This window comes from Pipistrellus kuhlii, unplaced genomic scaffold, assembly GCF_014108245.1.
Source record: "Pipistrellus kuhlii isolate mPipKuh1 unplaced genomic scaffold, mPipKuh1.p scaffold_m20_p_4, whole genome shotgun sequence".
Lineage (NCBI taxonomy): Eukaryota > Metazoa > Chordata > Mammalia > Chiroptera > Vespertilionidae > Pipistrellus > Pipistrellus kuhlii.
The window spans coordinates 10,970,279-10,997,008 of record NW_023425540.1 but is presented as its reverse complement, the minus strand read 5'-3'; the positions used below and the strand labels follow the sequence as shown (position 1 = coordinate 10,997,008).

The window sequence follows — 26,730 nt, the reverse complement described above, 5'->3', positions numbered from 1 at the left end:
ATTTTATTGATTTTTGTACAGAGAGGAAGGGAGAGAGATAAGAGAGTTAAAAACATCAATGAGAGAGAGTCATCGATCAGCTGCCTCTTGCACACCCCCTACTGGGGATATGCCCGCAACCAAGGTACATGCCCTTGACCAGAATCGAACCCAGGGCCTTTCAGTCCCCAAGCCGACGCTCTATCCATTGAGCCAAACCGGTCCCGGCCAAATCAGTTCTTTTTAAGACAGGTATATTTTAAAACAAACAGCACATATGTATATATACATGTCAGCTACTTCTACTGTAGAAATTATTATTTGTCTTTGAAACTGAAAAACTTCTCAAATTATAACAAAAATAAACATGTGGAGCAGCCCAGGCCAGTGTGGCTCACCTGGAACATCATCCCATACCCTAAAGGTCAAGGGATCGATTCCCAGTGAGGGCACATACCTAGGTTGCAGGTTTAATCCTGAACCACATGCAGGAGGCAACCAATCAATGTTTCCCTCTCACATCAATCTCTCTCACTCTCTCCCTGTCCCTCTTCCTAAAAATCAAAGAGCATATCCTTGAGTAAGGATTAAAAATAAATAAAAGCGTGGAGAAAAACAAACACCATTATGCAGCCTTCCACTGTTACAAGGTTCATACTCACGTAGACAGCATGTCCAGTGGCAGTGTCAGTAGTGAGCTCACGGAGCCAGTAAACAAGCACTTGTAGATGCGGCCTACCGAAAGAGGGCACAATGGCACACAGTTACAGTTCTCATCATCAACCTCACAGTTGTTCAATTCAACGGACGTAAAGTGGAATGCCATGAATGCCACTAAAATACACATTTAGTCTTTGCAAGGATGGGTCTCAAAATATTAAACTTTTTTTAAATGGTCAAGGTCCTGGCTGGGTAGCATCATCCCAATGAGTCAAGGCTATGGGTTCAATCCCGGGTCAAGGCACATCCAGGAATCAACCAATGAATGCATAAAAGGGTGTGAAAACAGATGAATTTTTTTTTCTCTCTTCCTCTAAAAACATCAATAAATGTTTTAAAATGTTTAATGGTCAAGCATAAAAATAGTGATAGTGAAGAGAATAAGTTACTCAAAAATGTTTAAAGTTTAGAGTCTAGATTCACACTTGCTTGTTTTTATTGAATGAGTTTAGATGTCTGAAAGAGGGGAAAAAATCTAAAATAAAAATACCTCCAAAATTACAATATGGAGAATTTTTTTTTATCCTAGAATTCTAAAATTCATTGAGTTTGCTCATGAAATTAAAGGGTTTTAGTTTTGGGAGTACACACTTTTTAAATTTAGAGAAGTTTTCAATAAGTACAAGCTCCAATGCCATGAAGAGCGATGGCTCTTCTGCAGTTAATCAGGTAACCATGCAGGTGTGAATCTAGTCCTACACTCTATTTGGTTACCTTACATTTTTAATGTATAGTTACACTATATTTTCCTATCTACATGTAGCACATCTATAACCTCTCACAAATACGACAAACAACTTAAAAAGTGCCCATTTCTATCCTCCCCTCACAATTTCTCCCGTTAGGATCATCTAGAATTTTAGTTCTGTTACCTAAAAATGACTATAGGTTAACAATTATGATTTAGCTGTAAGACATACTTGCTTCTTTTCTCTGTAGGTCACAACTTCTCTTTGATGCCTTGCTCATTTTATGCAAGTATATTCTCACATTTTTCGTAAATAGTTTGAGGCAATAAACTTTCTCAGTCCTTGAATCTGTTGAAATGTCTGTATATTGCCCTTCCATCTGATAATTTATGGGTAGGTTTTAGGTTCAAAAATTGTCAGATTTTGAAATTTGTCTCCTTCAATTTCAAGTTGCTGCTGCCTTCTAGCTTCAGCAAAATATTTGCTGATTTTAAGTCTGATGTTAGTCTGATTTTCATTACTTTGTTGGATAAGCTACAAGCATTACATCTATACAACACCCTACTCAAAACTGGAAAACTTTAGACTATATTGTATCTTTCTTTTATCATGGTCAGCTCTCTCTCTTTCAGTCTCCAAGATGTCTATCATTACCTCTTACATCATCTCTTTTACCTTCTGGAACTACTTATTAGATAGATTCTAAAAAACTTGATGTAGCCTCCATCTCTCTCTTTTTCCCCTCATATTTTCAACTTCTTGTCTTTTTTAGTTACATCCTACAGAACTCCTTGCTCAATCTTCTAGTTCACTAATCCATTCACACTTCTACAGTGCTTACTCTATGTTAGGGGTGTCGAACTCAATCAGAGAAGGGGCCAAAATCTAAAATCCAGCCTAAATCGCGGGCCAAATGGTTTACTGAACAGTCATAAACTGTCATTGTGATGGAAACGCAGCGGAGTGCAGTGATGACAGCCCGGTGCGGGCCACATTGCAAGGCCTGGCGGGACGGATTTGGCCCGCGGGCCTTGTGTTTGACACATGTGCTCTATGTGGTATATCTCCCAAGACATTCATTTTCATAAATGAGTAAGTTTATCTTATTTTAAGAAGATCTGAGAATACTATATTTATTCAAAAATCTTGTTTGCATTCAAGATCGCAAAAAATCGTGTATATATATAATCTAGCACCGTATACCCCTCTCCATGTCTTTAAGAACAATGAAAAACTCAAATAGTATCAATGAAGAGTTAGTGTACCACTCCTGTATTTGAAAGAAAGCCTCCCAATTATTCAGGATCATTTAACATGTGAGTGACTTTTCAAAGAAGGGGGGAAATCTCAAGAAAACCCATCTTTTACAATCTTTGAAAGCTCTAACGAACTTCCAGAAATAAAATTCAAGTTTCTTCCAACTATAAATTGATTTTGCTTTTTCAACTCTCATGAACTCTCACTATTAGACTATGCTATATTTTCCTTTCATACATTCATTGAAAAATACTTAATTCAGGAGAATTGTTTCCTAAGGCTTTACTAATATGACATAATAATATCAAATAATTATCATTCGAACAAAAATATGATCTAATATTACTCAATAATATTAAATAGTTTTGCAATGTTTAATTAATTCCAACCACAGAGGAATGAATACTTACATGCTGTGAGAGGAACAACTCCCAACCATGCAAAGGCCACAAGTGTATAATGAAACCAATATCGTATTGCAGTGCCAATACTTGTAACCAGTCCAGCAAATATGTCTTGGATTGGAAGCCGTGAAGGCATATCTGGAGAATAAACTATTATAGAAAAAATTACATATAATTTCATGAAGATTGAAAAGTAGATTAATTCATAAATATAAAATAGGCATGTAAAGTTATCTAAGTTTAAATATTTGTATTACACAAATGTTTTCCTATAAAAAATGAGTCAAATACTTATACCACATTTAAGTAGAGCCAACAAAAAATACTTCTGAGCAGAAAAAGATTCAAGAAGTCTGCATCTTTCATTCACAGCCATGAACTTCATGAAAAGCTAATGTATACATATTTTAGCATTCAAACAATATGAATAACTGGCTTCCCAGATTATAAAATATCAGATAAAGCGAACAGGAGAACAAGGTGAAGCTAGTGACATGTCATCAAGAATAAACCCTCCTTCCAAACACAAGCCTTAGAAATAGTACTAAAAAACACAACAACCTGGCCCCTGCCAGTGTAACTCGGTGAATTGAGCGTCATCCCATGCACCAAGAGGTCACTAATTGGATTCCCAGTCAGGGTACATGGTCAGGTTGCAAGCTCAGTCCGCAAAAGGGGAAGTGCAAGAGGCAGCAGAGCTACGTTTTTATCTCTCTGTCTCTTCCTCTCACTCTAAAAAAATCAAAACATTCAAAAAACAAAAAAAAGGCATAACAATCTGCAGGTCCATTTTGTGTGAAGCAAAATGACAACTGGCATTTGTTAGCCAACCATTTCTCTATTTTAGCACAATAATTAACACTGCAAATGGTAAATTAAGGTCTTCCCCACTCTCTATAACATGTCGTTCAATACACTCAAAGAAGAGGCTGTGCTATGGATGCTTTAGAAAGATTTCCAAAGTAAACCACTGCTCCACCACCAGGATCTTCAAAAGAACACAGAAGCAGATTGCCTCTTTCTCCAGTGAGGCCAAAACAGGAATGATATATGAAGTTCTTTTTTAAATGTCTAAAAATTTATGAGAGCACTCTAACAAAACTGTTCTCATCCATAAACATTAAGAAATAATTAACAAACAGCAATTTTTTACAACATACAAAGATCCTTACATTAAGAAGATATTTATACATAATAACAAGTCATTAAACCAGTAAAAAGCTTCTGAGAAAGATAAAGAATACAGCATCTAATTATCAAACGAAAATGGAAATTTATATGCCTCAAAGTAAAAAAGCTCACAAGTATTTCTAATAAAACTTACATTTATAAAGTTATTTATTTAGTCTTACAATTTACTATAGCTAAGCAGCTAAATTTTTACACCCTACAAAAAATTAAAGATTATGAAACAACAGAATTGACATTTTGATGGTAATGAATATAAAGCTCCAAAAGTTAAACTGTAATGACTTTAATAAATTGTACTCTGGCCCCAGTTGGATAGCTCAGTTGGTTAGAGCATCCAACCGATATGCCAAGGTTTCAAATTCAATCCCTGATCAGGGAACACACACAAGAATCAACCAATGAATTAAAACTAATACTAATTCACAGCATTTATACTCAGCAGCTCAAGATACTTAAAAACAAAAAACGTAAAACATACACACAAAAAAACCTTTGAGGGAGGAGGGCAATGTACTAAGATCCCAGAATAAAAATCATGCTTCATATCCTTAATAATTTGCCAATATAGTCCTCTAATTCATCAGTCACCAACATGTGGTCCGAGAGGTCTGAAAGGTTGGTGACCACTGTTCTCATTGTTTACAATGAACAATATTAAATACCAACTGGTACAGAATTATAAAATGCAATTGAAATTTTAAAGACCTGCAAAATATTTAGTATAGGCTTAGAAAATACTGAGCTTAAAAAACATTTCAAAAAAATGAGTTAAAACTTTGTCTTTATTATCATTATTCCAATGTACATACTTTTAACTCAAAAGATATCCCAAATTTGAACAGTGATATGATATTTGATAAAACCAAGGCATCATTATTAATTCTGCTGGGTGAATAATGTTATCACAGTTATCTTTTTTTTAAAATAAATCCTTACTTTTTAGAAATACTAAAATGTATAACAGTGAAGTTATAAATAATGGCATTTGCTTTAACATAATTCATGTCATGTAAAGACCATTAGTTGAAAATGGATCAAACTGATTGATGGGTACAAGTGGACTCATTATACCTTTGCAAACATTTGAACTTCTCCATAATTTAAAAAAAAAACACAATAAAAAATATAACACAAATTAAATCAATCTCTCATGTATTAGCAACAGACATGTATTTTTAAAAGTATTTTCTAAAATGCTATCGCAATACTTTCCATTACTATCAAAGAAAAACTAATTGAAAATAATCACTTTCATGTGGCCAGTTACTACCCAAAAATGCAGTGAAAACTTCTAAAATAACTTACTTGGTGTGAAAGCAAATCTGTGCTTGCATAATTCACAGTATTCTTTTCGACTGTGTTTCAGCCACTGAACTAAGCTGCAATTACAAATATATTCATAAGTATAGTATTTATAACAAGAAAACTTTAAGGTTTCATTAAAAACTAATGTTCTATTTTATTAAAATGTTACATTTCATAAAGCTTTGACAATTTCAATCTTAAAATATTCCAAACTTTTAATAACAGATGCCTTCTAAGGTAGAGAACAGTAACAATAGAGATTAAAAAAAAACCAATATGTACATCAACTATTAAAATGGTTAGATTAATTTAAATTGTAATATCCTCAACACTAACTGATTATAAGAAAATCTCCAAACATCAACACCAGTTTTAATACTGGTATCAAAATACTGTTATCCTGAGGGCTAGGTCTGAATCCTGATCTGTCACTAACTTCCTGACTATGTGACATAGGACTAGTTAACCTTTGTATGCTTCAATTTCTTCAGCTGCGTAATAACAACAACTCCACCTCATGGTTTTGTTATAAGGCTTAAATGAGAAAAGCACTGAGCACTACCTGGTACAAAGTATTTCATAATGTAAGCTATTACCATGCCAAGCAAAACTAGAAAACTTTAATACTTCCAAAGAACAAAATAAGCCCTCCATGGTAGAAATAAACAGGATTCACATACACCTGGAAAGCAATATTCCAAATTACATAGCACAGCAATAAGGAATATGGATAATTTCCAAATTTCCACCAAAAAAAATTAAATAACTAATTATAGAGAAAGTTCATTCAAACAATCCCCCTTATATATAATGACAAAACTGAAGTTTAGACAAGATTTTCCAGAAGGATGACTCACCATTCTTGATGAATAAACTTAATACTGCCAGTACATACACAAGGATGATAAAGAGGTTTCTCAGGTGTTCCTTCTGACCGACACACTCTACAAATGTCTGTTAATAAAAAGGAAAATGAGTTATCTTTGGTTATAATTTAAAAAAATAATATGCCTGGCAGGTGTGGCTCAGTGGTTGAGCGTTGACCTATGAACCAGGATATCACGATTCGATTCCTGGTCAGTGCACATGTCTGAGTTGCGGGCTCGATGCCTAGTAGGGGATGTGCAGGAGGCAGCGGATAGATGATTCTCTCTCACCACTGATGTTTCTATCCCTCTATACTTTTCTGTTCCTCTCTGAAATCAACAAAAACATATTTTACTGAGGGGAGGGCAGTTGGGGGCAATCAGGCTGGCAGGGGAGCAGTTAGGCGTTGATCAGGCTGGCAGGCAGAAGCTGTTAGGCGCACTCAGGTAGGCAGGCGAGTTGGGAGCCAGCAGTCCTGGATTGTGAGAGGTATTCCCAGATTGGAGAAGGTGCAGACTGGGCTGAGGGACACCCCCCGCCCCCGGGCACAAATTTTGTGCACTAGGCCTCTAGAGTGTGTGAGAGAGAGAGTGTATGTGTGTGTGTGTGTGTGTATGTGTGTGTGTGTGTGTGTGTATGAATGTATAATATATATGTGTATATATGTATATATCTTAAAAATTGTGTGTGTGTGTGTATTTATATATGTATGTATCTTAAAAATTCCCTAACATATAAGAAGGTCAATTGTTTCTTTGCTCTGTGAGTATATCAAACTTAAAAGTTTTTATTTAAAACTTCACTCCTTCCATAAATAATAAATGCTAAGTGGAAATATGCAATATCAAGCCACCATTAGTGTCCTAACAGTTTAAAGTTAAGTCCACAGAGAAACCAGGATGGCGGCATAGATAAAAACCTAAACTGCTGCCTTCCACAACAATTTCAAAACTACAACTAAAAGACAAAATGCCCGAAATTGGTCTGGCTCAGTGGATAGAGTGTTGGCCTGCGGACCGAAAGGTCTCAGGTTCGATTCCGGTCAAGGGCATGTACCTTGGTTGCGGGGACATCCCCAGTAGAGTGTGTGCAAGAGGCAGCTGATCGATGATTCTCTCTCACGGATGTTTCTAACTCTCTACCAGTCTCTCTCTTCTTCTCTGTAAAAAATCAATAAAATATATATATTTTTAAAAAGACAGAATAGACATCACCCAGAACCACAGGAAAGCTGGCTGAGTGTAAATTCTACAACTAGAAGGAAAGAAGAAAGAACAGGGGAAATCAGAGGAACTGCAAAGGACTGAGGTATGGAGATACACATAGAGAGAAAGGGCGGCTGAGTGCTTGGAGGGAGAGGGAAGGAAGCCTCCAACTGCACTGAACCCCAGTTCCAACTGCACTGAACCCAGTTCTGGGCGAAGCGCCGTGGACTCAGGCTCATACGGGGGGAGTCTGGACTGTCAGGTAGAGAGAAAGGCACACAGAGACTCGGAGCGGAAGCTGCGGCAGGCAGAGGTCTGGAGGCCAGCGTGCGCACAAGTGCGCGCATGACTGACTGCTGAGGTTGCTGTTAGCTCTCCCTAGTTGAAGGGAGTTGGAAGCTCCTGACTGCACTGAACCCCAGTTCCAATTGCACTGAACCCCAGTTCCGGGCGAGCCTGGAGAATCTGGACTGTCAGGCGGAAACTCAGGAGAGTACGGAAGGCAGAGGTCTGGAGGCACGTGTGCAAGGGCAGGGTTGGTGAGAAGCCAAGACTGTCTGCTCAGCTCTGAGATTCCACCCCATCCAAGCTGAGCACAAAGGCTTTTGCAATTTTGCAAGTCTGGTCCTATAAGGCTATCTCCAGCACAGGTCCCCCAACATAGACACAGCTGATACACATAGCCAATTGGTCTGGAGGTCAATTCCTCCCAGTGATACAAACAACAGTCAAGACTTAACTACAACAGGTTGTACACACAGACCACAAAGAGGTGCACCAAGTGTGTCCACCTCAGGTGACCGGGGAGGCTGACCCACTGGGCCATATAGGAAACCTAGCAAACAAAGCTACTCTACCAACTCAGGAAAGCAGCGAAAATGCAAAGACAAAGTAACAGATCACAAACAAAAGAAACGGAGGAAAATAAACAACTGGATATAGAATTCAAAACCACAGTTATAAAGTTTTTCAAGAATTTCCTAGAAAAAGCCGATAAATTTAGCCAGACCCTTGAGGATATGAAAAAGGACCAACTAGAAATTAAACATATACTGACTGAAATAAAAAATATTATATAGTTCCAACAGCAGACTAGAGGAACGCAAGAATCAAGTCAAAGTTTTGAAATACAAAGAAGCAAAAACACTGAGCCGGAAAAGAAAAAGAATTCAAAAAGTTGAAAATATTTTAAGAAGCCTCTGGGACAACTTCAAGAGTACCAACATCAGAATTATGGGGGTGCCAGAAGACGAGAGAGAGCAAGACACTTGAAAACCTATTTGAAGAAACAGTGACTGAAAACTTACCCCATCTGGTGAAAGAAATAGACTTATAAGACCAGGAAGTGCTCGGAACCCCAAACAAAAGGAATCCAAAGAGGACCACACCAAGACACATCATAATTAAAATGCCAACGACAAAAGACAGAGAGAATATTAAAAGCAGCAAGAGAAAAACAGTTAATTACCTACAAGGGAGCACCCATACATTTGTCAGCTGATTTCTCAACAGAAACTATGCAGGCCAGACGGGAGTGGCAAGAAATATTCAAAGTGATGAATAGCAAGAACCTACAACCAAGATTACTATACCCAGCAAAGTTATAATTCAGAATAGAAAGTCAGATAAAGAGCTTCACAAATAAGAAAAAGCTAAAAGAGTTCATCATCACCAAACCAATATTATATGAAATGCTGAAAGCTATTCTTTAAGAAGAGGAAGAAGAAAAAAGTAAAGATGAAAATTATGAACAACAAATATATATCTATCAACAAATGAACCCAAAAACCAAGTGAATTAAAAATCTGAGGAACAGCTGGGACCCGTTTGGCTCAGTGGATAGAGCGTCAGCCTGTGGACTGAAAGGTCCCGGGTTCGATTCCGATCAAGGGCATGTGCCTGGGTTGCGGGCACATCCCCAGTCGGGGGTGTGCAAGAGGCAGCTGGTCGATGTTTCTCTCTCATCGACGTTTCTGTCTCTCTGTCCCTCTCAATTCCTCTCTGTGTAAAATCAATAAAATATATTTAAAAAAAAAAAAAAATCTGAGGAACAGCCGAAACTGGTTTGGCTCAGTGGTAGAGCGTCGGTCTGTGGACTGAAAGGTCCCGGGTTTGATTCCGGTCAAGGGCATGTACCTTGGTTGCGCGCACATCCCCAGTAGGGGGTGTGCAAGAGGCGGCTGGTCAATGTTTCTCTTTCATCGATGTTTCTAGCTCTCTATCTCTCTCCCTTCCTCTCTGTAAAAAATCAATAAAAATATATATTTTTTTAAATCTGAGGAACAGAATAAACTGGTGAATATAATAGAATCAGGGACATAGAAAGGGAGAGGACTGATAATTCTCAGGGAGAAAGGAGTATGGGGGTGGAGGAAGAGACTGGACAAAAATTGTACACTTATGGATGAGGATAGTTCAGGCGATGTAAGGGCAGAGGGTGGGGTGGGAACTGGGTGGAGGGGAGCCATGGGGGGGGGGGGGGAACTATTGTAATAATCTGAATAAAGATTAAATTAAAAATAAATAAATAAAGTTAAGTCCACAGAGATCAAAGGGAGGGAGGTAGAATGGACTGGATAAAAGGTGAAGAGAGTAGCCAAAGAACATAAACACAGACCATGCACACAGAGTGGTGAAGGTCAGGGTAGGGGTAGTGGGGAATGGATGGAGGTGGGCAAAGGAGGTGGGGGAGAATGAGGGACATCTGTAATTGTGTCATCAACAACAAAAAAGAATATAAAAAGTATCTAACACCATAAAACTTAAAGTCAAAATAAAATCAACAGTTTACAGTCTACATCTAGGGACTTAACATAGTAATAGCAGTAACAGCAGGGATTTTCCTTTAGCTTTCCCTCACTCTACCAGAGGGGAGAGAGAAAGACACAGGTGAGCACATGCAATTGGGGGTAGACGAAGAATACCCCAAGAACAAGACGGCAGGCCAGGAGAGGCAAGCCAGAAGCCACTGCAAGAAAAATCCACAGTGGCACAGGGCTACTGGACATAGAGGGCAACAGCTCATTCCTCACCCTCCCAACCACCATCCCAAGTAGCTCTTGGGAACACGGACCACCGCTGGCAAGAAGACATCTCTTCTTGAAAGAGATAACACAATACACAGGGAGAAGTAATCACACAGAAGGAATCACAACAGATCCATCATGCTCTCACTCACTCCTCAATCGCTTCCTGCAGGACCACCAACCCAAAATCTGGTTGCAACTTTCATTTAGACCATCTTCTCTAGAACCTGCTGGGGTCAAGTGCCAACCCCAAGTGAACAATCTGAGGGGCAACAGGCAGTGTGTACAAGAAACAGGGACTTAATGCAACCTTTTGATCTACTCGCACAGGGAACTCCTTAATGCAGAATTGCAATCCAATCCCATCACTAATGGATTTAATGGGCTGCTGGCACCAGCTGGAACGCCACTTGTTGAAGTTGAGGTATACTGAGCACTCGGCATAACCTAGCTAGCACACAAGTTCCTTCGGTTATCAATGAGCCAGCCAAAAAACTCTGCAAGTAAAATGCCACACATCGCCACCCATGGCAATCCTGTCCCAGCCGAAGTCAAGTGGGGTTGTCTAGACCAGTGGCTGGGAAACTTCGGCTCGCGAGCCACATGCGGCTCTTGGGCCCTTGAGTGTGGCTCTTCCACAAAATACAATACCATGGCCTGGGCTAGTCTATTTTGAAGAAATGGCGCTAGAAGAAGTTTAAGTTTAAAAAATTTGGCTCTCAAGAGAAATTTCAATCGTTGAACTGTTGATATTTGGCTCTGTTGACTAATGAGCTTGTCAACCACTGGTCTAGACTAAGTCAAATAGCAGACTCCATTGCGGTGCCTTTCAGCTCACCTTTGGAGCCACATCCCCAGCTATCACCACCTGATGGGCTTTGGTTTCTTGGAAGCTGCCAGTGGATCACAGGAATAATGCTGGCTGTTTCCATCATTTATAGACAGAACTACCAGAGATCTGTACCTCTTCAAACCTCCTACTTTCTTTCACCTGTATCCTTGTTATTTAAAGCATTCTTGGCAAAAAACAAAAACAACAACAACAAAAACTTTCACTCTGGTCTGTCCTGCACTAAGACTTTGAACTTCAGTGGTGCAATAGGAACAAACACCTCGCCATCCCATCTAATCAGCCTCTGCAAAGTTCCTACACAAAAATACAGAACCATGCTCGAATTCCAGGATACCTAGCGGCAGCATCTAAGCACCTCACACCTGCTTTGAGCACTCTAATTTTCTCCAAATGCACATTTCAATACAGAGAGACTCTGCTAAGAGCCAGGAGAGCAGAGAAGCGGGGGGGGGGGGGGGGGGGGGGGGGGGGGGGGGGGGGGAATAGGGACAAAGGCTCCCCTGCCATGGACCCATGCCAGCAATCCAAGCATGGCAATTTAACTGCACCAAATTCAATACCCTGCACTGAAGCTGGAGTTACCCCAGCTGCCAGCACCAGATTTGCCGTGCTCTCCTAAAAAGATTTAAAGTGGCCCAGCTGGGCATGGCTCAGTGGTTGAGCTTAGACCTATGAACCAAAAGGTCCCAATCAGGGCATATGTCCGGATTGTGGGCTCAATCCCCAGTGTGGGGCGTGCAGGAGGCAGCCGATCAATGATTCTCTCTTATCATTGATGTTTCTCTTTCTTTCTCTCTGAAATCAATAGATACGTTTTTTAAAAAATTATTTAAAGTGGACTCATTCCAATTACAGCATATTAAAAGAGTCCAGTATTGTTTCCCACCAGTGTAATTTGCATCTCTGCTGACCCTCCTTGATTAGGATAGTTCAGTTGTCGGCAAACTCCTAGTCAACAGAGCCAAATATCAACATTACGATTGAAATTTCTTTTGAGAGCCAAATTTTTTAAACTTAAACTTCTTCTAATGCTACTTCTTCAAACTAGACTCGCCCGGGCCATGGTATTTTGTGGAAGAGCCACATCAAGGGGCCAAAGAGCCGCATGTGACTCGCGAGCTGCAGTTTGCTGACCATGGGGATAGTTGATCATTAGGCTCTCTCTTTAGAACCAAAACTGATTCCCTATTACCTGGATTCTGGATCACCATAAGGCACTACAGACTTCCATCTAAAGTAGCTGATAAGACCATGGGATGCTCCATCACCAGAGCTGCTGGTGCCTGTGGGCTTGGATTAGGTCTGGAATTAGCAGTTATCCAGGTAGAAGCGGAACAAGCACTCAAAGCCATTCTCATCATGACCCAACCAGCCATAATATTTGGATGTCCAGGGGTTAACTTCAGTGACAGGCCCATGCTACTACCTAGTACTACAAGACCAGCAATGTAGGGTGGATTGGGTGCAAATGTGGGTGAGCCTGTCAAACATGGAGTCAAACATGGGGCCAAACAGTTCCCTTGTCCTATTTCTCCAGGCAGCTCTCAGGCAACTGTGGATGTAGGAAGTAGAGCACTGCAGTGACAGTGTAGCAACGGGTGTCCCATAGGCAGAGCACAGTGCAAAGGAAGACAGCAGGACACCATGGTCACTGGAAATGAGTCTCCACATAGCCCCCTATAAATATGGTAAATGACCACAAATGCAGCAATGAACTGGGATAGAGCGGGGATTATCCTTGTTGGCACACTACAGCCAGCAGGATGCAAGGACGATACTGAGAGCGATATCCATGTGGGTGTGAACCATATTCTGGGGGGGGGCCCACCTCTGATATGGACCAGCCACCATGAGAGCAACCCAGCCCCAGGAGGTTGGAAGAAATTGTGGCAAGGACCCTCAGTGGCCAGCTTGGAGGGAAGAAGGTGGAGACTCTGGATCCCCACTAAGGGGATTGAGGAACACACTTGAATAAGAGGAAACACCGGTTTTTCAGAAGACTCAATCCTTCTGAATAAGCAAACACAACAAATCTAAATCAAGCCTCCAGACACTGCTTGAATCCAGTGTAGAGAACTGGGACTCATCCAGCCTCTGCAAGGTCAAAACTATTTTCATTTTAACAGTAAGACATTGTCTGTCTTTTACTGTAATTTCTTGCCAATGTACAGTGGAGTATTCCAAACGCTACATGAGACAACTGATTGAATGAAGCCATAGATGAAAAAAAATTCAGCTGCCTCCGATTAAACCATTTAATAAATTTACAAATATAAAACAAACCCACTCTTCTCACCAATATTTTGAGTTTAGAAGTTATTTTCATGAAAAAAGTTTATATTAACACATAATAGATGTTACGTGATTTAATAAATATTTCCAATTTTTTATTTCCTTATATGTAAAAAAAGAAGTTCTTAGTCTTCATGTTTTTAAGAATATAAAGGAATCCTAAAACCAAAAAAGTTCAAGAACCACTGCTCTATAGTAGTGGTTCCAATATTTTTTTGCCCTTGAAACCTTTGGGCAATAACAATGATTCTCTCAAAATATACACATATACAAACTTTTCATTATTTTGTCAAGGGCTTTATAAACCTCCATTGTATCTATAAAAGGAAAGATAAGAAAACATTAGGCATCTAAATCACCTTGCTTTAGAAACACGGAAATCCTATATAATAAAAGTCTAATATACAAATTGACCAAACGGCAGAAGAACTGGTCGCCATGAATGCACACTGACCACCAGGGGACAGAAGCTCAACACAGGAGCTGCCCCTTGGTGGTCAGTGCAGAAACCTCTCCCACCTCTGTGGCAGCACTAAGGATGTCTGACTGACAGCTTAAGCCTGCTCCCTATGGAGAGGGCCTAAACTGGCAGTCAGACATCCCACCAGGCCTCCTGGACTGTGAGAGGGTACAGGCCGAGCTGAGGGATTCCCCCCTTCAGGTTCACAAATTTCATGCACCAGGCCTCTAGTCTTTTACATAATTATAAAACAAAATTATATCAAAATGGAAAACAGGCAACCCCTAAATAAAAACAAACTAATCTATGTATATGAAGCTTAACCACAGAAGAGAATGATTCTAGAGACTTTCAAACAATAATCTGACCAATCATACATCCCCTAGTAGGCTATATCTATATCCTAAGCTAGAAGGAACTGCAAAGAAATTAAAAGCAGAATTCAGCAATCATCAGCTAATAACAACATTGGCAGTCATTTTAAAACTCAGAAGATGAAGACAATAAGCAGTATGATACTGGTATTGTGGTTACATGTTAAAAAAAACTACTTCTTAGAATATATATGTATTAACAGATGAAAAGATAGCATATCTGAGATTTGCTTTAAAATAATCTAAAGTCAGGGGGAGGGGGAAGAGAATGGTGAGATGAAAGAATTATCAGACATATGCTTGAATCTATCGAATCTACATGCTGGTTATATAATGTTTATTAAATTAGTCTATTTTGTAACTGTAAAAATTTTTACATAACACTTTGTAAGTAAGCCATCTGCAAATATCACAGCTGAACTCTTATTTTACTGACACTACCAAGTCTAATTTTATCAATGAAGTTCTTTAGCAAGAGGGCTGAGCATGTGATTTATATAACACATACAATTTTAAAAATTCATGTTAGCAATTTTCTTATTTCACCGGTCATGTTTTTTTTAAATGTAATGAAACTTTCACTAGCAGTATCTTCATCAGGGAAGAAAGCAGAATCATATTTAAATAATACCTGTCTTTACATTGCTAAAAGCCTATTTCTGCACAACCAACAACCAAATTCTAATTTAAAATCATTTAATCTAAGTGTCTCAAATATGGAATTTGTTCTAAAGAATATCACAATCTCTTTGGCAGTATCGACTGTTTTTCCCCCACATGATGTGACTAAGTTTTGTTCAAGAGTACTTTATATATGAATATTCCCCTAAATGGAAAGGCAAAGACTGTTAGTGTAAATCAACTAGAATAGTGTTAAGCCCTTGCTATAAAATACTTGTAAGACAAACATTTGGCTGTTCAGCAAGCTCTGAGCACTGCTTAGACTGTGTCATGGGCATTTCCACACCTTATTAGGGAACTGGAGGCTAGAAAAAGCTGCTGAAAAGAGGCTGCACCTGTTCTTGCTCTATATCCCCAGCTAAATTTCATTAGATAATATGCGTGTAATCTAGAAAGAAGGGAAGCTTCTTCCTATCATTCCAAGTTCCAGAAGAAAAATCGGAAACAAAGCATAAATATGCAGAACTAAACATCTATTCTGGGAGATACATAAAAAAACTATTGCTACCATTGGTGGATCAGGGATAGGAAAAAAGAAGTCCTTTCCTTATTTTACATGTGTAATGCCTATAGTATATATTGTGTAGCATTTTGCTATTATCTTACTTTTACAATCAATAGTTTTCTATATAGTTATGTTCAAAACATGTACAAGAATGTTCAGAGCAGCACTATTTACAGTAATACCACCAAAATGGAAACTACCATCCACACAATACTATATGGATGAGAATAAACCAACTAAAACCACAAACAACAGTTTGGATTTATCACACAAAGAGTAACTACTATACAAATCCACATTTAAAAAATTCAAAAACAGGAAAAACTAACATATATCATTAGAAGTCAGAATAATGGTTACCTCTAAAAGAAGGAAGCAATAAAGACGATAAGAGGACTGAAGGCTCCAGAACAAAATGAAATAGATATACTTCCTCCTATTCTTCCCGCAGGGTACAGCTAAAAACCCAGGATATCCTATATAATAAAAGCCTAATATGCAGATCAACTGAACGGCAGTCGACAACTGGTCATTACGATGTGCACTGACCACCAGGGGGCAGAAGCTCAACACAGGAGCTGCCTCCAGCCCACAGGCCCCAGACCAGCCAAAGCAAGTACCAGCAGCACCCACCCCCCCAAATTGCCCCAGAGAGGGAGGCAACTGGCAGCATCAGCAGGGGGGCGGGGCCAGCGAGCAGGCAGAGCTAGGCCACCAAGGTGGGTATGGGTGCCTGTGCGGGGGGCCCCCCCCCCCCCCCATGGCCCCACCGCTCACCCCACAGATCGGCCCTGATAGTTGGCCAGCCCTAGGTTTCCCTACCCATGCACAAATTTCTTGCACCAGGCCTCTAGTTATAAATAAAACAAACATAAGATCCTAAAAGGAAAAGAGAAGGCAGACTAGCAAGGGACTTGGGGACCCAGTACCAGTTAGTTCTCTGGGTTTGTGTTTTGCTTCATATATCCTGGACTGATGGTGGAGGTGGAAAAGCTGGTTTCTATTCTAGAAACATCGATGAGAACAGACAGAAAATATCCCACCTAAAAGGCCAAGATAGGGACTACCTAGCAAGACAGAAAATCTTTAGACAATATCTGCTGTTGTACCCCATCCAAACACCATCAAAAAAGAAAAAGAAAAAAAAAAGTGGCCTTAACATCACCTCTATAAGCCAAAGATTGGGTTAAGAGTAGACTTGGTTAACTCTATTTCAATTACAGAGACCCAACTAAATTATCAATCAAGTTAATGAGAGAATGAGGATTTAAACCTAACCCTCAATCCAAAAAAGTGTTCCTTTCTACTTTATTTACTTCCTCCACAAACACCCTGGTTGTGTGATCAAGTTTTCTTGAATTTCCCCCCCACAATTTAATGTCAGTATTCTTTATATTTTTACTATCTACCCCAACTTTATTTTATTCCCCCAACTACACTGCACTATTGAAATTACAAAAATAACTAGGTAATACAGAAGCTAATTAAAAAGCATTTTATCACCCTTGCTGGATAGTTCAGTTAGTTGATATTTCCATACGCCAAAAGGTTCAATCCCGGTGGAGGCAGGTACAGGAGGCAACCAATTGATATTTTTCTTTCACATAGATGTTTCTCTCTCTCCCCCTTTCTTCCCGTCTCTCTTAAATCAACATATACATGCACACAAAATGTGTGTGTAAATAAATAAAAAAATTAAGTTTAAAAACAAAGCCACTAGGATGGGTCCTAACCCAATATTATTGGTGCTCTATAAAAAGAGATTAGGACACAGACAAGCACAGAGGAAAAACCATGTAAAGACAGGGATAACACAAAAAGTCTGCAAGCCAAGAACAGGAGTCTCAGAAGAACCCAATCCTGCTGATACCATTTTCTGTTCTTTTTTATTGAATTTATTGGGGTGACACTGGTTAATAAAATTATAAAGATTTCAGGTGCACCAGTCTATTAATACATCATCTATATATCGTAGTGTGTGTTCAGACCCCAAGTCAAGCCCCCTTCCATCACCATTTATTCTCAGTTACCCTCTTCTACCTCCCCTCACCTCCCCCCATCTCCTTTCCGCTCTGAAAATCAACATACCGCTCTGAAAATCAACATACCGTTGGGTCTATGAGGAAGTTTGTTTTGTTTTACTTAATCCCTCACCTTTTTCACACGGCCTCCCAACCACCCTCCCCTTCTGACAACTGTCATTCTGTTTTCTGTACCTCAGAGTCTGTTTGCTATAGTTTATTTTGTTCACTAGATTGCATATATACATGAAACCACATGGTACTTGCCTTTCTCTGGCTCAGTGGTCGGCAAACTCAGTTACAGAGCGGCAGCTACAATTTGCCGACCACTGTTCTGGATTATTGCACTCTCCAGGTCCACCCATGCTGTCCCTAAAGGTAAAATTTCCTTCTTTTTTAAGTCAATTTTTTAAACAACGATTTCCATTGTACAAATGTGCCACAGATTTATTTACTCAGTTACTGGTGGGCACTTAGTCTGCTTCTAAATCTAAATCTATTCTAAATAACAAAGCAATGAACATAGGGGTGGCATATATACGCTTGAATTAGTGTTTTGGGTTTATTAGGATATATTCCCAGAAGTGAAATCACTGGGTCTCCTGCATATACCTTGATCTCAAACTTCTAGTCTCCAGAACTGTAAGAAAATAACTTCTGCTACTTAAGCCATCCAGCCAGTGGTGCCTTGTTATGACAACACTTGCAAACTAATACAATGTCTGAAACTGAACTTCTGTTTTCCCATTCACACTAAAAATCAATAAATTTCTTTTTGTTAATCCTCACCAGAGGATTTTTTTCCATAGCTTTTTATTTTTTGAGAGGGGGGAGAGAGGGAGGTCAATTTGTTGCCTTCCACACATGCCCCAACCAGGGCAGGAATGGAACCTACAACCCAGGTCCATGCCCTTGACTGGGAATCAAACTCAAGACCCTTCAGTGTGAGGGGCATTGCTCTAACCACTTAGGCACCAGTCAGTTCGAAATCATTCATTTTTAGTAACATTCTTTTTTAAAAATATATATATATATTATTGATTTTTTACAGAGAGGAAGAGAGAGGGATAGAGAGTTAGAATCATCGATGAGAGAGAATCATCAATCAGCTGCCTCTTGCACACCCCCTACTGGGAATGTGCCCGCAACCAATGTACATGCCCTTGACTGGAATCGAACCAGGGACCTTTCAGTCCGCAGGCCGACGCTCTATCCACTGAGCCAAACTGGTTTCAGCAAAATCATTCATTTTTAAATGCTCCTCTCCCTATATATACATCATCTTATTATTCATTATTCCATTAATTCTACTGATCCTTTTCTTCTTTCTCATTCTCTCTATTCCCACTTCCTTAATTTAAATACCTACACAGGCATTGTTTTACTGCACTTTGTTTTATTCTGCTTCAAAGTAAAGGCAAGACCATCCACTAGCAAAAAGACAATATTTCCCTTTATTGCAAGACTTGTTCTATTGCAGTGGTCTGGAAGAGAGCACACAGTATCTCCAAGATATGCCTGTAGTATCTTGCCTAGCTCACTGCAATTGCATTCTAAAACATAGTCCGAATAACAGGTTCTCCTTGGGGTCTTACTTCCAGTCCCCTTTTTAAGAACTCTTTCCATTCTATCTGCATTATACTAAAAATAAGCAATCTTCATGGTCTTACAGGAGAAAAGTGAAATCCACTAGCATCAGCCTGTCTGGAAGAGAATACCAGGCTAGCCCTGTAATAATCACTCAGAGAATTCCAACCTAGAAGGTATTCAACAAATGTAGACAACTTTAGGATGTCTGCCCAGATCAAGCATGGACACAGTCAGCCATGGTTTTCTTTCTTTTTTTTCTTTTTTTAACTGAGATACAACTAACATATTATATTAGTTTCAAATGTACAACATAAAGATTCAATGTATGTTTATGTTGTACAATAAGTTTAAATGCATCACCACAGTTACAAATTATATTTCTTGTTGTGAGAACTTTTAAGATCTCAACAACTTTCAAATATATAATATAATATTATTAACTATAGTCACCCTGTTGTACATTACATCCACAGGATCTATTCATAAGTGGAAGTCTGTATCTTTGGACATGATTTTTATTTTTGTTATCTTGTTACCACCCAGATTCTAGTTCCCAGAAATTTAAGAGTTGATCAGGAAAGAGTATATTCAGGGGAGTAGCCAATTATCTTGCCTCTGCTTAAAACCCTCCCATGGTTCCCCACCTCACAAAAGTAAGTCACCTAAGTCCTACTTACTCACCTCAACATTCCCCACTGGGCCCTTGATCTCTCTGACCTCATATTTTACTTATTCTTCCCCAACTCGTTTACTGGCCCTCCTGGTTATTTCTTGAAAATTCTTGGCATTTTCCCAATGAGATTTCACACTGGCTGTTCACTCTGCCCAGACTGCTCTGTCCACAGAGCATTTGTTTGCGCATCTAATTCCCTCTCTTCCTTTATTCCTTTTCAGTGGGCAGGAGACATTTAAAATTGCAACCCATCTTCATATCCTGGCACTCCTTATTCCCTCCTGATTTACTGTTCTCCACAGCATTTATAACCTTCTAGTTATGCCATATAATTCCTTACATGATTTTGTGCTTTTGTTTTTTGTGTGTTTTTCATTTTTTTGGTTTTTTTTTTTTTTTGGGGGGGGGAGTCCTTGGGTTTTGTATATTTGATTCTCTGCCTAGTCCAAGTGCATAAAATAGTATGCCTGGTTTGTAGCAGATGCTCAATAAAGCTCTGTCAAATAAGAGCATATTTGCTTGATCATAACCATGCCCAAACAGTGAAAGTTGATTTGTGGTAAGAAGAATGAAGCAGACATGTCTGGAAGTAGAAATGAAAAACCATGTAGTTCTAGAGAGACAGTAACTAGCTATCTGATTCTGACAACTTATCGTCTTAACTCATCCAAGTCACCTCAAGTTTTCCCATAGTAAATACAGAACAGGATCAATTGCAATACACTTCAGCTTCATACCGTCCCAATGACTATGTTTCATAAAGCATTAAGAACCATTGCTTTGGCCTTAGCCAGTTTGGCTCAGTGGATGGTGCATCAGCCTGCAGACCAAAGGGTCCCGAGTTTGATTCCCATCAAGGGCATGTACCTCGGTTGCAGGCTCCTCCCTAGCCCAAGGCGTTGGTTGGGGCTCGTGTAGGAGGCAACCAATAGATGTATTTCTCTCACACTGATGTCTCTGTCTTTTCCTCTCTCTTCTATTCTTCCTAAAAATCAATGGAAAAATATCCTTGGATGAAGATTAACAAAAAATAAATAAATAAAAATAGCAAATAGCCAAAACCAGTTTGGCTCAGTGGATAGACTGTCAGCCTGCAGACTGAAAGGTCCCAGGTTCGATTCCGGTCAAGGGCATGTACCTTGGTTCCAGGCATATCCCCAGTATGGGGTATGCTGGAAGCGGCTGATCGATGTTTCTAACTCTCTAGCCCTCTCTCTTCCTCTCTGAAAAAAAATCAATAAAATATATTTTTTAAATAATAAAATAAAATATCTCCTGGGAGGGAAAAAAATTAAAAAGAACAACTACTTTGGCCCTGGCCAATTTTTCTCAGTGGGTAGAGCACCAGCTGGAGGACCAAAGGGTTCCAGGTAATTCCCAGTCAGGGCACTGACTCAGTTCAATCTGTTGTCTGGGTATAAACAGAAGCAACCAATCAAGGTTTCCTTTTCACATTGATATTTCCCTCTCCACCTCCCCCCACCCCCATCTTCTTCATTCTCTCTTTTTTAAAAATTGAAAAAATATCCTCAGGTGAGGGTTTTTAAAAAAGAACAATTGTTTTGGCATTTTGTTTTAAAAAAAAAAAAAAAAAAGCTGATAGATTGTTTTTATGTTCTGCTATCGGTACAATAAGGAATAATTTAGCAAAATGAAAAAAAAAAATCAGTCTATGTATCACTGGGCTGAAATGAGAGCAATCTACAATGGCAAAATGTTTAATATCATATGAGAGTTTCATACATCAATACTAGCTTGCAACATCTATCCCCAATAGTGTGATGCTTTTTAAAAAACAAACAAACATACATATCCTGCCAGGCAGGTGTGGTTCAGTAGTTAAGTGTCAACCTATAAATCAGGTGGGTTTCTGTTCATTCCCTGTCAGGGAACATGCTAGGGTTTCAGTCTCGATTCCCAGTGGGGGGTGTGCAAGAGGCAGCAGATCAATGATTCTCATCACTGATGTTTCTGTTTCTCTACCTCTCCCTTTCCCTCTGTGAAATCAATTAAAATAAATAAGAATAAAAAACATCCTTGAGCAAAGGATTGATCCCCCCAACTCTACCCCCCAGTATCTGAAAAATCTCAGTGCACTGCAGAATCAGATTCCTAATCTATAAAATGAGGAAGCTTCACATCTATAGTCTCCCTCAGTTCTCAAGTTTAAAGATGTGATGATAGATAACAGTTTATGTAATACATCTGTATTCATACAAACATATGACTCATCCATCCTTTGTATTATGAAAATTGATCATAAACCTGATTTTATAAAAATTTAACACACTAAACACTTGAAATCTAGTAAATAATATGAAAGGGAAAAATCTATTTGGCAAATGATCAATTTTCTAGCAGAATTCAGTATTGCTTACTATAAATACAAAACATTCTGAGCATTATAACATCATATATGGCGCCACAAGAGGCAAGCAAATGCTATTTTTAAAAGAGAAGTTACACTGTTTGCAAGGTTGATATTTTAGTAGCATTCTTATTCTCTTTGTTCAGATTAAAAGTAAAAAAGTAAACAATATCATCAGTGTTTTTAAAAGGTGTGATAAAATTAAAATATTTAAAAATTTTCTTTAAGCATATTTTCCAAATCTCCTAAAAGATCGTTTCTTTTGTAATCAGATAAGAACTTAATCCATTTTCTTAATATAAAAAATTATCTGTAATTTAGCAAATAGAAGTTGTTTGCATGCTTTTTGCATCTTAATTTAACTAACGTTTTTATCATGAAATTCTTTCCTTCCCATGTTTTTTCCAAGTTCAGTTTATTTTTATTTTTTTTTAATATATTTTACTGATTTTTAACAGAGAGGAAGGGAGAGAGACAGAGAGCTAGAAACGTCGATGAGAGAGAAACATCCACCAGCTGCCTCTTGCACACCCCCTACCGGGGATGTGCCTGCAACCAATGTACATTCCCTTGACCAGAATCGAACCTGGGACATTTCAGTCGGCAGACGGACGCTCTACCACTGAGCCAAACCGGCTTCAGCCCAAGTTCAGTTTAAATTAATCTTGAAAATTTCACAAGATTTCCAATTTGTAATTTCGCAAAAATAGGCAAGAGAAGTACTAAATTCATTTTCACCTAATGACTTGGCAGTTTCATAAAGCAAACACAAAATAAAGTTCTGTCAAACAACTAAGGCATAATAAAGGAAAACTCTATAGTAATCAGAATATCTAGTTTCAAATCTGTCTCTTACTGGGTGTGAAACTTGAAAACCCTATTAAAATACCTAAGCCCGAATTTCCCCGTCTATAAAAGATAATGCCTACCTACCCCACCTAGCTGCAGTGAAGATCAAATGTGAATGCAGGTGAGTATGCTTTGTAAACCGTGGTGTCACAGGCAGTGTTATTACCATGGAGGTTCTCACTGATTATCATAGGAAAGCCTTCTTAACAAAATAAAAAATAAAATAAAATAAAATAAAATAAAATAAAATAAAATAAAATAAAATAAAATAAAATAAAATAAAATAAAATAAAATAAATAAAATAAGCCGAGTTCTATCAACTCATGGTATATTTAGACAATATCAAACTTTTTATCACTCCTTATTCCATGCCATGACAGTGCTCCTCGATTTTCACCTAAACCCACCAAAATCGCCATTCAGAAAGGTTGCAAGCTGGTTGTTTATCATTTCCCCCACCTAAATGTACCTTCACTGATAACCAAAACATCTAAGAAACAGGGTAATTTAGGAATTTCCTCTATACGTTTTCTAAATTGGTCCACTCTTAAAAAAAAATTTTTTTTTAAGATAAAAACTGCTTTAAAATAACCTGCCATATTCAGTATCCGGATACACACATGCATTCCCACAATCGGATGCTTATACCTAGGAAGTATTCCGTTTACAAAGCTCAGCTTGTCCCAAGACAACCACATCTCCAAAGCGCGCGCACACCCCCCAAGCCCCGGCCCCGGGGTCGGGGGCTGCACCCAGAACAAACTACAGCAAAACAAAAGAATCCTGCGGACCCTCGCTCCCCCGCACGGCCAGCCTAGCCCGGCCTTCCTCTTCCTCCGTGTGTCAACAGATTCTCCCGGGACCGGCGGGCGGAGGGCAAGGTTTTAAAATCGGGGTCAGGCGAGTTCACGCCACCCGGCCGTCACCTGGCGGGGGGCAGCGTTTTCCGCCAAGTTTCCGAGTCCACAAAGAAGTTCTGGGGCGATGGGGGGTCGGGCCTGCCCGGCGATGGGCAGCACGACGGAGAGGAAGACAAAACCGAGAGAGAGAGAGAGAGAGAGAGAGAGAGAGAGAGAGAGAGAGAGAGAGAGAGAGAGAGAGAGAGAGAGAGAGAGAGAGGGGAGGGCGTGGGAAACGCCCCCACCCCGGGAGCCGCCGCCGCCGCCGCGTCCCCCCTCCGCCCCCGCCGCCCGGGCCCGGCGGGGTGCGCGGGGCGGGAGGCGGACCAGCCTCGGCCCCGCAGCCCGGACGCCCCGGGCCCCGCAGCGCCCGGCCCTCCGCGCGCGGGCGGGAACCGGCGGGGGGCGCCGCGGGGTCACCTTCCCCCGCCGCCGCCGCCGCCGCCGCCGCGGCCCCCGCCCCGCGCCCCCGCTGCTCCGCGGGCAAACGGCCCCCGCGCGCCCCCCGCCGGAGGGGAGGCGCCCCCGCCCCGCACTCCTCGAGCGCCGCGGACCGGGGTGCGGGCCGGCGGAACCCGGGCGCCGGTGCAAGGGCGCGGACGCCGCGACTTACCTTCCTCGGCGGTGTCCATCTTGTCTGCGGCGGGGCGGCGGTGACGCAGCCGCGAGGCTCCCGCGGCGGAGGCCCGAGCCTCCCGTCCGGGGCGGGGAGGGCGGGGAGGGGGGAGGGGGGCGCGCAGCCGGCCGGGGCAGGTGCGTGTGCTCAGGTGCGGGCGAGGGAGCGAGAGGAAGGAGCGGAGGGGAGAGGAGGGAGAGGGAGAGGCTGACAGAAAGCGGGCGAGCGCGGAGGGGGAGGGGCTGGGCGGCCCGAGGGGCGAGGCCTGGGCGGGGCGAGGGCCGGAAGGGGCGGGGCGTCTCCCAACGACGGGGGCCGTCACTTCCGGTCGGGGCCCTGGGGCGAAAGGGGCGGGTGCTGGCTGGGCCAGAGGTCCAGGCGAGGGACCCACCCGGCGTCTGGGCTTTGTCCTGAGGGTTGTGCGGGGCCGTGGGGCCGTAACTAAGAGAGAACTGAACTCTGGTGGCCCCCGTGGGGAGGCGACAGAGGATGCGAGGGAGGCGAGCGGCGTGGGCAGTCCCTGCGGTGCTTAGGAATGAATTTTCTGGGTTCGGCCTGGCTGGTGTTGCTCAGTGGTTGAGTTTCCACCTGTGAACCAGGCGGTCACGTCTGTGGGGGTTGGGGCTGGGGGCCTGCGGGAGGCAGCCGGTCAATGATACTCTCTCATTAGTGATGTTTCCCTCCCTCCCTCTCTCTCCCTTCCTCTCTGAATGCAATATATTTTCAAAATATATTTGAAAAGAAAAAATACAGTTACTTGGGTGCTTGTGAAAATAAGGATTCTGCACCCTCCTGCCACCCCACTCCCCGATCCCCTCAGAGAGTCTGGTGCCGGGTCTAGAGTGGGTCCAGGAAGGATGATTTTTTTATTCCGCACCTGACAGTTCTAATGCTCCTTTTGAAGAAGCACTAAAACAGCAATTTTCAATCTTTTTCATCTCATGGCACACGTAAACTAATTACTAAAATTCCGCGGCACAGCAAAAAATATATTTTTTGCCAATCTGATACAAAAAATAGGTGTGTTTTTTATTCACACCATACGGATGTTGTAATATATATATATTTTCTTACAATCTAAGGGAAAAGAGATCAATGCCCCTGACTAAATTGTCAGGGATTGCTTTTTTTAAAAACGTACTATGTCCCTGGCCAGGTAGCTCAACTGGTTAGGGTATGATCCTGTACACCAAGGTTGCAGATTCAATCCTGGTCAGGGCACCCACAAGTACCACCCAATGAATGCATAAATAAGTAGAACAACAAATCGATGTTTCTCTCCTCTCTCTAAAATCAATCTTTTTTATTATTATTATTATTATTGTAGTACACCGAATTTCACTGTACTGAAATATCTCTGAAATTGAAGAGGAAGCGCTAAAATGTCGCTGACAGTAAGACAAGCGCTGACTTTACCAAGATTCCACCCAGGGAGGTTTCTGCTTGGGTTGGAAGGACTTCGTCTATAAACTGCTTAGTCTGGGGATTGAAACATGAACCTAAAAGAAATTGGTGCAGCTGCGGACAGGGTTTGCTATATTGAGTTATGGAAGCTTGCCTGGCCAGGGCTAAATTGCTTTGGCCCAAATGAAAGGTTGAGCTCTGCCTCCATCGGTACACTGCCTTTCCTCGTGACCCTGGCTTTTTCTCTAAATGAAAAACTGTTTAGAAAATACAGAGGATAGCCCTGGCCGGTGTGGCTCGGTTGGAGTAACATCCTGTACATGGAAAGGTTGTGGATCCAATTCCTGGCCAGCGCACATAGCTAGGTTGTGGATTTGATCTGGGTTCGGGGTGTATATGGGAGGAGGGATCGATCTTTCTCACATCAATGTTTCTCTTTCTCTCTCTCTTCCCCTTCACCTCTCTAAAATCAATAAACATAATCCTCAGGTGAGGATTGGG

At 40.9% G+C, this 26,730-nt stretch overlaps 1 protein-coding gene across 5 annotated transcripts in view; it reads right to left on the bottom strand.

The window, feature by feature from the left end:
* MARCHF6 (membrane associated ring-CH-type finger 6) overlaps positions 1 to 25,061 on the bottom strand; it is a 58,937-nt gene extending 33,876 nt beyond the window's left edge. For 2 of the 5 annotated variants that reach the window (XM_036411062.2, XM_036411064.2), the window contains exons 1-5: positions 24,823 to 25,059; positions 6,403 to 6,499; positions 5,546 to 5,619; positions 3,056 to 3,199; positions 642 to 714 (exon numbers count right to left, since the gene is read on the bottom strand). In XM_036411062.2, coding sequence (XP_036266955.1) covers positions 642 to 714; positions 3,056 to 3,199; positions 5,546 to 5,619; positions 6,403 to 6,499; positions 24,823 to 24,841 — 407 coding nt within the window. In that variant the 5' untranslated portion in view covers positions 24,842 to 25,059. Of the gene's footprint in view, positions 1 to 641; positions 715 to 3,055; positions 3,200 to 5,545; positions 5,620 to 6,402; positions 6,500 to 24,822 lie in introns of all 5 variants that reach the window. The other 3 variants (XM_036411067.2, XM_036411066.2, XM_036411063.2) reach the window with 3 other exon arrangements.
* Between the last annotated feature and the right edge of the window lie 1,669 nt (positions 25,062 to 26,730).